General features: G+C 39.6%; 1 protein-coding gene across 1 annotated transcript in view; it reads right to left on the reverse strand.

Moving 5' to 3' along the window:
• Positions 1-16229, reverse strand: part of LOC134342784 (zinc finger protein 704-like) — a 152419-nt gene continuing 136190 nt past the window's right edge. Inside the window, exons 7-9 of the mRNA XM_063041357.1 lie at positions 15149-15253; positions 4645-4760; positions 1-2658 (exon numbers count right to left, since the gene is read on the reverse strand). Of these exons, the coding sequence (XP_062897427.1) occupies positions 2547-2658; positions 4645-4760; positions 15149-15253 (333 nt within the window). The 3' untranslated portion in view covers positions 1-2546. The remainder of the gene's footprint in view (positions 2659-4644; positions 4761-15148; positions 15254-16229) is intronic.

Raw genomic sequence — 16229 nt, forward strand, 5'->3', positions numbered from 1 at the left:
CACTGCATCTTAGGGGGAATCTTAAAACATTGCTTTAAGGTCAGAAGTCAGAGCAACAATAAATTCAGCGACCGAGAGTCAACTTTACATTGCTTCAAATCATCTGAAAAGTAATAATTATGTTGTTAAGCATGACAGTGCAAAGCCCAGTTGTCGATTATGACAACATCTGCTGGTAACATTGTTTTCCTTAAAATGCAATACTATTTAGACAAAAATGGTTCTGAGGATCTTTATTTCTTGCATTTTTTAAAAAAATATGAAACCCAGAATTACATTGGCACGTAAACCTCAGCAGTAGGCATTGCTGTTCATGTAAAACACGGCACAGCATTACAGGTGTATGTACAGAAATAAGAGGTCCTTCCATTTCTGGTTAACTTAGTAATTATGTTCCTTTGTAAAACCATGAGAATTTTACATCTCCACTGAAACACAGTAAAGGAAAACAAATGCTGCACCTCTATGACATAATAAAAAAGCACATTATACACATCATCCATAACTTTTTTCATACAAAAAGTGCATTTTCCCCCTAAAGGATTTTGATTTCTTCACCTGTTCAATGATTAAGTTCTGAAACCAAAGCTGGTACAACTGCTGGTAATACACATTGTCTTCAAAGCAGAAATTAAGTTCTCTCTTGGAATGTCTACTGCCACAATTATGCAATACCAATACATTTGGCAATAAAACAAGCTTTGTTGTGGGTCACAGTTTTCTTTGCAGAATGACATATGGAAAATTAACCATTGACCTTTTTCCCCTAATATGCAAAGAACAAACTGATGTAATGAAAGCTGCAAAAGTTAGCAGTTTACATTCATTTGCTTATGTCACCAGTTGTGGTCAAAGACCAGTTTAGAGCTGTTTATGCAACATCTATTTTACAGGTAAGCCCTTTTATTAAAAAAATCTAGTATATAATTAAAAATATTAGAGTCTCTGCTTTTCATTTTACAGTTATAAACATTGAAATCCTGAGATTACAGCATATCAAACTGTTTGTGGAGAGACTGACTTTGGTATGTTATTTCTAAACTAGTACGAATGAACACTGATCAATCTGAGACATGCTTGGTTTTCCTCTCTAACTAAAGAAACAAATGGTTCATAGGGGCTGTGAATTATTAAAAGGGCCAGTGTGCCAGTACAGCTTAAACATAACTTCATTTGAGAATTTTAATGATTTGAAAATACAAAGCAATCATTTTTGCAATGCAAGTTAATCAATTTTTTGGCAGTATCCATCATTAAACTGCCCATTACTTGAATGTGTTCAGAAACTTCATTAATCATCTTACTGGCCAGTGACTAACTGGATGGAAAGCAATCTTAAACCCTGTATATTCAATCTATTTTAATTTTTAAGCTGCCGGTTTCACCTACTGTTAAATATACGCCTGAAGATGAGATGCATCTGGTGATAAACTGGATTGAATTTAGCTTAATATCCTGGTACTAAAAGGTGCAGCATTCTCTGTTGGTCACAGTCATTAAAAGGTAACCAATCAAGAAACAAAAGAAAACTGCAGCAGTGAGCAGATACACTTGCGGAATAGCTTAAAGTAAAAGAAAACTGTAATGGCAACCAGCGCTAAAGAACAGACTAAACACTGTGAAAGGACGGTTGTCATACATTCATGAAAATGGATCAAATATAAAACCACTTTCATCAGATTCTTCTCTTTTCTCAAAAACTTAACTAAGGCTATGCTACAAGTCTTATTTTACAGTGAAGAGACATTTACACCTTAGATACTGTACTTCCTCAACTCTATAATGTTGCACGTTTGACAATCTGTGTTTCTCAAATTATTCATTGTGCCGTACAGCCTGGTGCACATCCTGAAGTTTTCCAGCCAGATCTGACCCTACTTTAACTTTCAAATTACCAGCCAAATTTTTCTTTAGCAAAATTTAAAAAAAAACTTGTGACAGTAATGTGTTTCCACAGTAAAAACAATTAAAATTTAGATTTTTATACCATCAATAATCAAAACTATAAAATTTACATTTTAATGCAGTAAAAGCAAAGCTCTACAAAAAATAATTTTTGAAATAATCTGCATGTGTTTCCTGAAACAATGTCTCATGAGAAACCCGTGGTTCTGCAGAGAATGAAGAGCCAATTCTTCAAGATTAAAGGTGTCTCTTTTTTTTTCCCTAAAATTAGAGGGGCTAAAATGAACTGAGATCAGAGTGCAAACATGCCAGTCAAAAAACCACTTTAGGAATTTTAACAAAGTGGCAAAGATTTAGTATTGAAAAACATCCTAGCAAAATTGTCAGCTGATTCAAGTGCCACAAAAAAACACAGCAAGTTCAAAGAAAAACAAAAGAAAGTCAATATGTACTTTTAAAATAGTTAAAATTTCTTTTGATTGTATTCACACATAATTAGAAGTGCTTCACGTGACAGAATCATGCTTCGAGCATTCCCTGCTTTAAACATATTTTAGCTTTTTCCTTATTATAATTGATTGTTCAGGAAACAGCGTGCAGTCAGATCTTAGAGTGTACAAAATACAGAAAGTGCCATTAATTCAATCAACAAACCGCTGACAGGCCTTCTTCCAGCGGCAGGCAGTGCACCACATATCCCGGTTTTCCATTCCATAAACTTTTCGGCATTTCTTTCCTTCACCTCTGGGCTTCCTGAAAGGAAATGCATGCAAATTTGTGAATACAGGTACTATTTACAAGATATCAGTGAATGAATTCAAAAGTTATGGAAATAGCTATCAATATCAAATAATCTATTTATTTCTTATTTATTATTCTTTCTTTCTTTTTGTATTTGCACAATTTGTGTCTTTTGCACAATGATTAAACACCCAGGTTGGTACGATCTTTCATTGAATCAATTATGGTTATTATTCTATTATGGATTTATAGAGTATGCCTGCAAGAAAATGAATCTCAGAGTTGCATATGTTGACATGTATGAAATCTAATAAATTTACTTTGAACTATTGTAGAGAGGCCATTCAACCCTTCATAACTAAAAGTGGACTTCAGGCTTCTTTAACCTCTCAGCTCTTGGTCCAAGTGCTCATCCAAGTAATTTTAAAATATGGTGAGAATTTTTTGCCTCTATCACTACTTGGGCAGTAAGTTTTGAACCAGCTCTACTTGATTGAGTGAAGGTACTTTCCTCTAAACTTTGTCATTTAGGTTGGAGGAAGGTAGAAAAGCATCAATTTACTTAGAAAATTATGGAAAAAAAAATGTAAAGGTGTTAACTTTTCCCACTAATAATGTGGCATTTTCACCAACAAAAGAAGTGAGGATATAGAGACTTAAATAAATAAAATGAATCTGCGCTAACAGTGATGTGGTTAGTAAGATGGATGAAAGGGAAATTACCTAGTTCTCTCTATTCTGGTTGGCTAGTGGGTGAACAAGTATAAAAATTTCCAAGAACTGTTTTCGCAAGGGGACATTTTGAAAAATATTCACTTATCAACCCACTAAACAAAAAAAAAGTGAGAGCTGGATCATATTTCCTCTCAAGCATACTTAGCATTTCTAAATAACCAGTAGCACTAAAGGAAACCAAATTGGATCTGACTCTGATGGTAATTTGTCGGGCATAACAAGTCATTGGAAATTCCAAGTCTATTTCAAAATGCTCAGTGTAGGATGGTGTGAAATAAACAACTGCAATAACAATGTTTCTCAATTGTTAAGCTGTATCTTAGGAATTCATTCATCCCAAAAATACATTTTTCACCGACCATCTTCAAAACAATAGGCACATTATGCTCTTATAAATTCAGTCAAAGACTTAATAAGGTGTAGGTTGACTTAACCTTGTTGATAATGCAGCGTAGTTATACTTTGATGTGGTATACTCGTCCAATCAACACACTCTGCTCCCTCAAAGACTGAAGGTCCAAAGTTGCTGAACAGTTCAATTTGCCATATTTCTAAATAAAGAAAATGTGCTTGCTGGAGAGTGAGGTGATGGTGGGAGCAGAGATGCAAACCAGACAAATGTAATCTACCATCAGAAGGACATTGACGTATTCGCTATCTTGTTAAATGGTACATTTTTAAAGCACATAGTGCCACTACTAAGAAGCACAGCAATGTTTACACTGTGACATAAATAACAATATGGCTTCAGTACCCCTCTGAAAAATTAGAATTATAAAAAAATTGTGGAATATTAATCTTCAAACAACTAAAAGAACTGCCTCTGACATTATATAGAAGCAAGTATGCTTATAAATCATAAGAGTTCAACTATGAACAATTTTATTTTGGTGGGGTAAGGCAAACAAGACTTGCACTAACTAAATAGTCCTTTCAAAAGTCCACCACAGGCTGGATGAGTTGAATGACCATTCACGTGAATTTTCATTTTTATAGCTTCTCTATAGCACTCTGTACAATTTGATTAATGTCAATACCAAACTTAGTAATAGTTCAGATAGCTTCTAATGATTTTCTCTTCACAGATTCAATCATGCTTTATTGCAGCTAGGTCTAAAAGGAATATTTATTTAATGTTCATGGTGCAAAGTGCTTTGTGAAGATAACATGTACAACTTGTATGCTAACAATGTACTTTGGTTACTATCGTGCATAAAATCAAATGCATTACACCAGTTTAAAATATGCAACATAAAATAGTACCTTGTTCCTGTCCCTGGTTTCGGTGGTGATACAAGAGAAGTATGTACCTTTAAGGATGGATGAGAAATCTGTCGCTTTTCCACAATACTTACTGGACGAATTTGTGTTAAAGGACCCTAAAGATAATCAGACATTCACATGAAATACTGGATTTCCGTAGCATAACACTGCAAATGAGAATCAGAAACTAAAGCAAGAGAAACATCTGAAATATTATCCATTTCCACTCTTGCTAAGCAACAAGCTGCGTATTCCTAAATTTTATTTATTTGAAAAAGTAGACATTTGACTGATGGAATGTTGTAGCTCAGTCCACAGGAGAACTTAACCTGGAATGCATCTTATGCTTGTTAACTTTCCCTTCGCAATGGGCATATTTTTCAGGTTTTAAACAATAATGTCTGAGCTTATTTCAAACAGTCAACATACTCCAGACTTATTATCGGCTTCACTGCTCAGAAGTTAGTGCTACATTAAATTCTTCCAAGCCTGATAAGGGCATTGGACAAACTGAAACTTAAGTTTAATTTTCTTCTGTACAATATATCAATTTGGATTTTCTAATCTAGAACAAGTCTGATCTAAAATAGGATGCTGTACAATTTGTACTGATTTGTTTTGTCAATTCGATCTACAAATATGTGAAGAGCAAGAGGATAAGACGTGGGAGAATAGGACAAATCAAGTGTGACAGTAGAAAAGTGTGTATGGAACCGGAGGAGATAGCAGGAGATCACTACAGAAAAGGATCTTGGCGATTGCAGGGATGACTTACAGCAGATTGAAAAGCTTGAGCATATTGACATTAAGGAAGGGGATGTTCTGGAGCTTTTGGAAAGCATCAAGTTGGATAAGTCTCCGAGACCAGATGAGATGTACCCCTGGCTACTGTGGGAGGTGAGGGAGGAGATTGCTGAGCCTCTGGCAATGATCATTGTATCATCAATGGGGACGGGAGAGGGTCCAGAGGATTGGAGGGTTGCAGATGTTGTTCCCTTTTTCAAGAAAGGGAGTAGAGATAGCCCAGGAAATTACAGACCAGTGAGTCTTCAGTGGTTGGTAAGTTGATGGAGAAGATCCTGAGAGGCAGGATTTATTAACGTTTGGAGAGGCATAATATGATTAGGAATAGTCAGCGTAGTTTTGTCAAAGGAAGGTCGTGCCGTACGAGCATTATTGAAGTTTTTTGAGGATGTGACTAAACACATTGATGAAGGTAGAGCAGTAGATGGATTTCAGCAAGGCATTTGATAAGGTACCCCGTGCAAGGCTTATTGAGAAAGTAAGAAGGCATGGGATCCAAGGGGACATTGCTTTGTGGATCCAGAATTGGCTTGCTCACAGAAGGCCTGGTTGTAGACAGGTCATATTCTGCATGGAGGTTGGTGACCAGTGGTGTGCCTCAGGGAACTGTTCTGAGACCCCTCCTCTTTGTGATTTTTATAAATGACCTGGATGAGGAAGTGAAGGGATGGGTTAGTAAATTTGCTGATAACAAAGGTTCGGGGTGTTGTGGATAGTGTAGAGAGCTGTCAGAGGTTACAACGGGACATCAAAAGAATGCAAAACTGGCTGGAGAAATGGCAGATGGAGTTCAACCTTGGTAAGTGTGAGGTGGTTCACTTTGGTAGGTCAAATATGGTGGCAGAATATAGCATTAATAGTCATAGTCATACTTTATTGATCCCGGGGGAAATTGGTTTTCGTTACAGTTGCACCATAAATAATTAAATAGTAATATTTATATTATGCCAGGAAATAAGTCCAGGACCAGCCTATTGGCTCAGGGTGTCTGACCCTCCAAGAGAGGAGCTGTAAAGTTTGATGGCCACAGGCAGGAATGACTTCCTATGACGCTCCGTGTTGCATCCCAGTGGAACGAGTCTCTGGCTGAATGTACTCCTGTGCCCACCCAGTACATTATGTAGTGGATGGGAGACATTGTCCAAGATGGCATGCGACTTGGGACAGCATCCTCTTTTCAGACACCACCGTCAGAGAGTCCAGTTCCATCCCCACAACATCACTGGCCTTACGAATGAGTGTTGATTCTGTTGGTGTCTGCTACCCTCAGCCTGCTGCCCCAGCACACAACAGCAAACATGATCGCACTGGCCACCACAGACTCATAGAACATCCTCAGCATTGTCTCGCAGATGTTAAAGGATCTCAGTCTCCTCAGGAAATAGAGACAGCTCTGACCCTTCTTGTAGACAGCCTCAGTGTTCTTTGACCAGTCCAGTTTATTGTCAATTCGTATCCCCAGGTATTTGTAATCCTCCACTATGTCCACACTGACCCCGTGGATGGAAACAGGGATCACTGGTTCCTTAGCTCTCCTCAGATCTACCACCAGCTCCTTAGTCTTTTTCACATTAAGCTGCAGATAATTCTGCTCACACCATGTGACAAAGTTTCCTACCGTAGCCCTGTACTCAACCTCATCTCCCCTGCTGATGCATCCAACTATGGCAGAGTCATCAGAAAACTTCTGAAGATGACAAGACTCTGTGCAGTAGTTGAAGTCCGAGGTGTAAATGGTGAAGAGAAAGGGAGGCAAGACAGTCCCCTGTGGAGCCCCAGTGCTGCTGATCACTCTGTCGGACACACAGTGTTGCAAGCACACGTACTGTGGTCTGCCAGTCAGGTAATCAAGAATCCATGACACTAGGAAAGCATCCACCTGCATCACTGTCAGCTTCTCCCCCAGCACAGCAGGGCGGATGGTATTGAACGCACTGGAGAAGTCAAAAAACATGACCCTCTCAGTACTCGCTGGCTTGTCCAGGTGGGCGTAGACACAGTTCAGCAGGTGGACGATGGCATCCTCAACTCCTAGTCGGGGCTGGTAGGCAAACTGGAGGGGATCTACGTGTGGCCTGACCATAGGCCGGAGCAGCTCCAGAACAAGTCTCTCCAGGGTCTTCATGATGTGGGAGGTCAATGCCACCGGTCTGTAGTCATTGAGGCCACTGGAGCACAGCGTCTTCGGCACAGGGTCGAGGCAGGACGTCTTCCACAGTACAGGAACCCTCTGGAGTCTCAGGCTCAGGTTGAATACATGGCGAAGTACTCCACATAGCTGAGGGGCACAGGCTTTGAGCACCCTGGTACTGACACCATCTGGTCCTGCAGCCTTGCTTGGGTTGAGACGTTTCAGCTGTCTTCTCACCTGTTCAGCTGTGAAGCCCACAGTGGTGGTTTCGTGTGGGGTAGTCATGAGAGCAGGGTGGGGGACTGTGAGGAGGGGTAGGAGGGGAGAGTGGAATATGTGTTGGTTGGGAGTCGACAACAGATGACTCATGTGGGGGATGTCAAATCTGTTAAAAGAACAGGTTAAGTTCGTTGGCCCTATCCACACTGCCTTCAGCTCCTCTGTTGCTAGTTTGCCGGAACCCAGTGATGGTCCTCATCCCCCTCCAGACCTCTCATGTTGTTCTGCTGGAGTTTCCATTCAAGCTTCCTCTTGTACCTGTCTTTAGCCTCCCTGATCCTGGCTTTCACGTCCCTCTGTATTGCCTTCAGCTCCTCCCTATTTCCATCTCTAAACGCCCTCTTTTTAGCAATCAGGCTGTCCTTAATGTCCTTTGTTACCCATGGCTTGTTATTTGAATAACAAAGGACAGTTCTTTTCGAAACATTGCCGTCCACACAGAAGTTGATGTAATCAGTGATGCATTCTGTGAGCCCATCAATATTCTCTCCATGTGGCTCACAGAGTGCCTGCCAGTCTGGTCACCTCAAAACAACCCTGGAGCGCCTCATAAGCCTCCTCCGACCATTTCCTCACTGTCCTCGAGGTTGTAGGTTTACTCTTCACCAGAGGCACGTAGCAGGGTTTTTGATGCACCAGGTTGTGATCTGACCTTCCCAGTGGGGGGAGGGGAGAGGAGCTGTATGTATCCTTAACATTAGCGTACATCAAATCCAGAGTCCTCTCCCCTCTGGTTGTACAGCTCACATACTGCGTGAAGTTGGGCAGTGTTCTAGCCATGGTAACGTGGTTGAAGTCACCCGAGATGGTAATGAGGGCACTCGGGTGCTGGGTTTGTAAGCTGGCTATGACGGTGTAAATGATGTTACACGCCGACGGCAGGTTGGCAGAGGGTGGGATGTACACAACAACCACAATTGCAACACACATCAAAGTTGCCGGTAACGCAGCAGGCCAGGCAGCATCTCTAGGAAGAGGTACAGTCGACGTTTCAGGCCGAGACCCTTCGTCAGGACTAACTGAAGGAAGAGTGAGTAAGGGATTTGAAAGTAGGAGGGGGAGGGGGAGATCCAAAATGATAGGAGAAGACAGGAGGGGGAGGGATAGAGCTCAAGAGCTGGACAGGTGACTGCATGCAAGATTTCCCCTGGCAAATAACATGGCCAGAGTCCAACAGCAAAAAGTTTAATATCCGGGCTACAAACACGTTCCTTGATCGTAATATACCCAGGATTGCACCATCTGTTGTTCATCAGAACCGCAAGCCCCCCTCCTTTACGCTTACCGCTCTAATGGTAAGACTCTTGGCAGTGTGGAGGACCAGAGGGTTCACAGGACACTCAAAGCTGCTGCACAGGTTGACTCTGTGGGTAAGGCGGCATACTGTGCATTGGCCTTCATCAATCGTGGGATTGAGTTTAGAAACCAAGAGGTAACGTTACAGCTGTATAGGACCCTGGTCAGACCCCACTTGGAGTACTGTGCTTAGTTTTGGTCACCTCACTACAGGAAGGATGTGGAAACTATAGAAAGGGATCACAGGATATTTACAAGGATGTTGCCTGGATTGGGGAGCATGCCTTATGAGAATAGGTTGAGTGAACTCGGCCTTTTCTCCTTGGAGTGGCGGAGGATGAGAGGTGGCTTGATAGAGGTGTACAAGATGGTGATAGGCATTGATCGTGTGGATAGCCAGAGGCTTATTCCCAGGACTGAAATGGCTAGCATGAGAGCACAGTTTTAAGGTGCTTGGAAGTAGGTACAGAGGAGATGTCAGAAGTAAGTTTTTTTTTAATTTAAATTTATTTATCTATTTATTTAACGCAGAGAAGTGGTGAGCGCGTGGAATGGGCTGCCGGCAACAGTGGTGGAGGCGGATAATAATGTCTTTTAAGAGACTGTTGGATAGGTCCATGGAGCTTAGAAAAATAGTGGGCCTAAGTAATTTCTAAAGTTAGTACATGTTCGGCACAGCATTGTGGGCCGAAGGGCCTTATTGTGCTGTAGGTTTTCTATGTTTCTAATTCCACAATCCCCACCCCTCCGAACACTTTTACTACCAGGTTGTATGGACGAAAGAAAATTGAATTTTCTTTGTGATTGGTTGTGAGCAAACAAGCACAAGGTAAAGGAAAACATTGCTAATTCTGAGAGGTTATTGGCATCACTTTCTCAGGATTTTTGTCATTGCAAAGAGAAAGAACTGAACCAGAGGGAGAGTCTGTGCTAAATGTTTCTATGTTAACTGCAAGCAAAACCTGAACTTCACGTCTTCTGGTCAAGAACTGTTTGTGAAGGAACTATTGTAACATCTCTTCCTCTAACCTTGGGTTCCCAGCCTTTTTTATGCAATGGACCAACACCAGTAAGGTCCATGGTCCCCAGGCTGCAGCCCCCTGTTCTAACTAGTATTAAAGGATGACAAAACTGAATTGCAAGCTGCCACAAAATCAGTAGTTACAACCATTTTATTTCTCAAATGTCTCAGCTCAAAAGCAACAAAAAGACAAAAACTGAATGTGATTGACAATAAAGACTTGGAGGTGGAAGCGAGACATCAGGTATTTTAGGTACAAGGCTTCTGAGTGTAGGAATCACAATGTAATACATTTTTATTTATATAATTAACAGCTGGACCTGACAAAGTACAGTACACTTTAAGGGGCAGTGATGGTTTAGTAGCGCCATATACAAAAGTCATTTTCAGAACACAAGTGATTCATTCTGGAACTTCAAGGAAATGTGAAGGAAATTCCAAAGAGCACTTCCAACCAGGATTCCACCTAGCTAACTTGTCCTGAAATCACATGATAACACAAAGCAATCCATTATGAAGTTGTGTATAATTCCACTGGTGATAATGATCTGCAGATACACAGGTTTTCTATTTTTTTTCCCTGAAAGTCCCCATGGCAAAAGCTGAGAGCAATATGCAAGTATTCCTTGGATGTGCAGTCTGTGGTCAAAGATCAGAGGTTCCAGATACGGCAGAGCTGGTATCTGGCTATGGGGAAGGGCTTGACAAGACTACCACCTTATCTGCATCAATTCCTCTTTACTGAATTGTGGACTGATTACATGGAAGGATACAGAGTGGCAGACCATCTGTCCTGTGGTAGTACCTCTGATGGCTACATGCAGTGAGATGTCCATGTGGCTGTTTGTCATAAACAGCTAGTGCAATCTCTAACAAGCCAGAGATCATTATAGTACAAGGACCTGCAGGACCTACTATCAATTTGGTGCTCACAGTGGAAGTAGTCTATAGATATGATAGCTGCCTGTCACATAACTTAGCAGTGGCTCTCTTTAAAACAAGAGAAATCTCTGTCATCATGGATAAAGCTCAAGCAGCTGAGCTTTTCCAGAGTTTGGGAGAGGGAGGAGAAAATCAAAATTCCAGTGTGAAACCAGTCATTTTTTTTGGTTCCTCAAATACTCGTCATCTTAATCAGATCAGTTAATTTTATTTGGGATCTGAGGCACAGCTGGTAAGGCCAGCATTTATCGTCCATCTCTAACTGTCCTCAAACTGAGTGGGTTGCTAAGGAGAAGGACATCTAATTTCCTCCTCCAAAGGACCCAGGTGAAGCAGGTAGGATTTTTACATCATTACTCAAAGGAAGGACATGACTCAGAAGCCATTACATCTCAACATCCTGAATTCAAGTCTCATTCTGGAATGTTCTGTGCAGCTTGGTTAGGCACTTCATTCAAGTAGTGAAAAATTACTACATTCAAAGGCCTAACCTTACGTACAAGATGTTAAAAATCAAGATTTTAACTAATTGAAGGATTTTTTCCCATTTTTCAATTGGTATAATAACCTTAAGTTCTCTTTCCCAATCAGTTTTAATTTTATTAGATACATCAGGACATAAATTCATAATTATATTATAAATAATTGCTACAACACCTTTCTGAGAGAGGTTTAAATCTAAAATTTTTCCAAAATATCCACTGGATACAAGTGTGGAAAATTAGGAGAAACAATAATTAAGAAGTTTCTAACCTGTAGGTATATAAAAAAGTGAGATCTGGGTAAATTATATTTATTAGAAAGTTGATCAAAGGACATTAAACAATTATCCAAAAATAAATCATGAAATTGTACTATACCTTTGATTTTTCCAATCAAAGTAAGCTTGATCCATAGTGGAAGGTTGAAAAAAGAAATTAGGTATAATAGGACTTGGTAAAATAAATTGATTCAACCAAAAAATTTTTGAAATTGAAACCATATATGTAAAGTATGCTTAACTATTGGATTATTCATTTGTTCATACAGTTTAGAAAAAAATGAAAGGAAGCAAAGTTCCTAAAACCGAACCCAGAGAAAACCCTTGCGTTGATACAGTTCAAAGTAGTGCACAGGGCTCATATGTCCAAAGATAAACTACCTCGTTATTACTCTTATATAAATCCCATATGTGATAGATGTCATTCCGAGATGGCTTCTTTAACTCACATGTTTTGGTCATGTCCTTTGTTGAAAAAATATTGGAAAGATATTTTTGATATTATTTCAAGAGTTTTGAATATAGACTTACAACCTCACCCAATTACTGCTATTTTTGGGTTACCAATGATAGAATCAAATCATTTAACCTCTGCAGCTCGTCGGATGATTGCATTTCTTACTTTAATGGCTAGAAGATCCATTTTGCTGAATTGGAAAGAGATTAACCCTCCTACTATATTTCACTGGTTTTCACAAACTATGTTGTGTTTAAATTTGGAAAAAACGAAGTGTGGTTTATGACCCTTCCGTCAAATTTGAAAAAACTTGGAGGCCATTTATTCAGCATTTTCATATGGTGTAATTTCACCATTTTCAAACTTATTTTACTTCGTTGTAGCAACATACATCAAAGTTGCTGGTGAATGCAGCAGGCCAGGCAGCATCTATAGGAAGAGGCGCAGTCGACGTTTCAGGCCGAGACCCTTCGTCCTGACGAAGGGTCTCGGCCTGAAACGTCGACTGCGCCTCTTCCTATAGATGCTGCCTGGCCTGCTGCGTTCACCAGCAACTTTGATGTATGTTGCTTGAATTTCCAGCATTTGCAGAATTCCTGTTGTTTACTTCTTTGTAGTGTTGGTTGAGAGGAATGGAGTCGTTGATACGAAAGTTTTCTTTTCTCCCATTTTTTATGATGTTAAAACAGCCCAGGTCTTTTTTTTTTTAGTTTAGTTGATTAATTCTGTTTAGATTAGTTTTTTTTGAGAGGGGTTATTATTTTTTTTTCCTTTTTCATGATTTTTGTCTCATTTTTTTTTGTTCTGTATTATTCATTGGCACCCTATATGATTGGGAATTTTGTCAATTAAGTACTATTTGGTTTTATAATTACTCATGTTAAGTATAACAATGTATTCCCAATAACTTTGTACTATTATTATGTCATGTTTATATTTTATGAAACTAATAAAAAGATTGAAAAAGAAAGAAAAATCAAGATTTTACACCGAGCATCTTTCGCTTGGCAAAACTGTCAGCTTGGTTGGTTCCATAAGTAGTGACTGCAAATAGCATTCACTGGCCATGAGGAACTTCATGAAAGGCATTAAGTAAATGTACCTTTTCATAATTATTGTCTTGCATTGATAATTCCCTCAGTGTACTCTAGTCAAATCATTGTAAAATACTGCAGCGAAGTATTGGCAAAAATCTAGCAAATACACAGGAGTGGCCAAGTAAATCTAAAAATTTAGAAAGCAGAATGCAGCAGCAAGAGGCATAAACACTTAAAAATTAATAGATACTACCCTCCTGTCCAAGACAGCAGGATTTTAATCTAATTGAGAGTTATGGCCAATATTTTGTAAGGTGGAGAAATTGAAGAGTATGCAGCAAAGTAACATAGGTTTAGGCTAATAGTGGTATGTAATACTGTTGCACTCAAATCATTTCCAGTCTGTGTCAGTCTCCAGCAGTGTGAATTTTAACCAATATCGCTTGACAATGCCATCACAGAAGCTGCCACAATCAACATCTTGGGAGGGAGGAGATTAATTATCATTGATCATATAGAAACTGTGGCCAAAAGAACAAGCCACATGTTCCTACTCTCATGTTCCTAGCTTTGTTGATAGGTCCGCAGGATTTGGGCAGATGCCAATGAGACTAGGTAAACAAGAGCCTCAGGATCAGAAGTTAAGAGATGAAGGCTGTGGCTTTTTGAAATTCTCTAACCGAGAGTTGGGGAAGCTGGGTCATCAAGCCTTATTTAAGGTTGAGAAAGGTACAATCAAGTGGGACAAGTAAGTGGGAGATCATGTGTTAGGGCTCAGGCAGAGGTGTAAATGAGGTGTATAGGGTGGTGGGGAAGTTAAGCTGAAAGCAAACTGTTTGAGGAGGGAAGACAGATCAAGCTCAATTGGTCTGCAAGAAGCGCTGTTCATCCAGGCGTATATCCCATAAAGGCACTTGCCACTTCTAACCTGCCTTTAGCTGCCAGATTCCACAAGGTCTTGAAAAATCGGCATATCTGTGGTTAAATGTGAACTCAATTCAATTAAAACATGCAGACTTATTACATTTGACACATAAAGAACCACTTCATGCATGTGGACTGGCTGGCCATCCCTCAAACCAGAAAGTGGGCAGGCTCGGTTTATTTTTATGGAATTTAACCACTGACAAATCTTAACACTCCCAATTTTAGGAGCTTACAATCTCCCTGGTTTCCTGTTATCACGTTATCAGCAAAACAGTTGAGGTATGCCTAAAATGAAACCTTGTACATAAAGTTCCTTAAATGGAGTCTTATGTGCCGAATCCACGTTCAAAACACAGGAACATTATCAACAGGAGTAGGCCATGTGTCTCCACAAGCCCATTCTGCCACTGAATAAGACCATGGCTGATACACTCCAGGGCATGGCTTCACTCCCAATGACCTGTGACTCCATCATTGACCAAATGCAGGTCATTTATATTTTATTTTTATTCCTCCAATGCCATCTATATATGGGACTGATTCAAAATGAGCTCTTTAAAACATTTTCACAAGGAGGCAAAGGCGATGCCATTTGAAGGCGAGAGTTATGTTGTACGTAAACACGAGGAATTCTGCAGATGCTGGAAATACAAGCAACACACAAAGTTGCTGGTGAACGCAGCAGGCCAGGCAGCATCTCTAGGAAGAGGTACAATTGATGTTTCGGGCCGACGGCAACTTTGAGTTACGTTGTACAATAGTTTACTACATTGTAATTTTCTTATATTATAGGATGTGTTACACTGGGCTTCTAAACAATAATGAGCTAATTAGATCATGCACTACTTGCCTGTGACCCTTTAAAAATTATAGGTGGAGATTGCAATGATATGCTCAGCCCAGGACTATCTGGCACGAACTTGGATGATACAGGGATGCTCACAGGTGCTGTAGCCTATAAAATAGAAAATAAATGCATGACCGCAGGGACAAAAAGGCAAAACAAAAGTTTACTGAAGATGTACAAACTTTTCTCTGCAGTCCAGCTGCAGACTTTTCCTTTTTCCTATTTCTCAAGATTAAATCTGCAATATCCTTTCATTTCTACCTGCTTCAAAATACAATCTACTTCCCACCCTGACCAGCAAAAAAGGGAACCCCTCTTTCCCATCCTCTCTATTTTCGTTTGTATATAGAATATACTTACTGTAATTCTTAGGTTTTTAATATGTACTGTAATAAGAGTACTTAGCTTTGTATTAGCTCAGTAGTATTAAATGTTATTTGGTAACTGTAAAGACAATATACAGTACTGTGCAAAAGTCTTAGCCATCCTACCTGTAAGTACAGTATGTGGCTAAGGCTTTTGCACAGTAAGGTAGTCTTTCTGAACACAAAATGCTTTCAGTTTGTCCAAATTGGAAATAGCATTCTGCAAATATTGCTTCTTTGTTTTGTGTTAATGTCTAGTGTGATATATCCAAAATTCTGTTGGCCTCGAATTATAATTCAGTAAGTTGTTTATGCATTAGTCTCTGCTAATTTCCAGGTGCTGCAAACCCAATTTTCAGAATTAAATGCAATTCATTTTTGGAAAAAATATACTCAACTAGGCAAAGAATGGAGATTATGACTGTGATTAATGATTAAATGTGAGCATGCCACAGAGAGAATAAGCAGTGCATCTCTATCAATCGGTGAAACAAGAACCTACGAAAAGACAGACTCTGGTTATAACCTGTAATTTCTAAGAAACTTCCCTGTTGGATTGATTGCAAATTTTAAACTTAAAAAAAAATTGCAACAGATACTGTAAACTAAGCGACTTAAAGAGATGGTCTCGGTCAGAAACTACCAGTAACAGAGTCCATACATTCTTTTTAAAGGTAACTGGTTTGTCTCATTATAAGATTAAATGTTGGGAACAGACA

This window comes from Mobula hypostoma, chromosome 2 (assembly GCF_963921235.1).
Source record: "Mobula hypostoma chromosome 2, sMobHyp1.1, whole genome shotgun sequence".
Lineage (NCBI taxonomy): Eukaryota > Metazoa > Chordata > Chondrichthyes > Myliobatiformes > Myliobatidae > Mobula > Mobula hypostoma.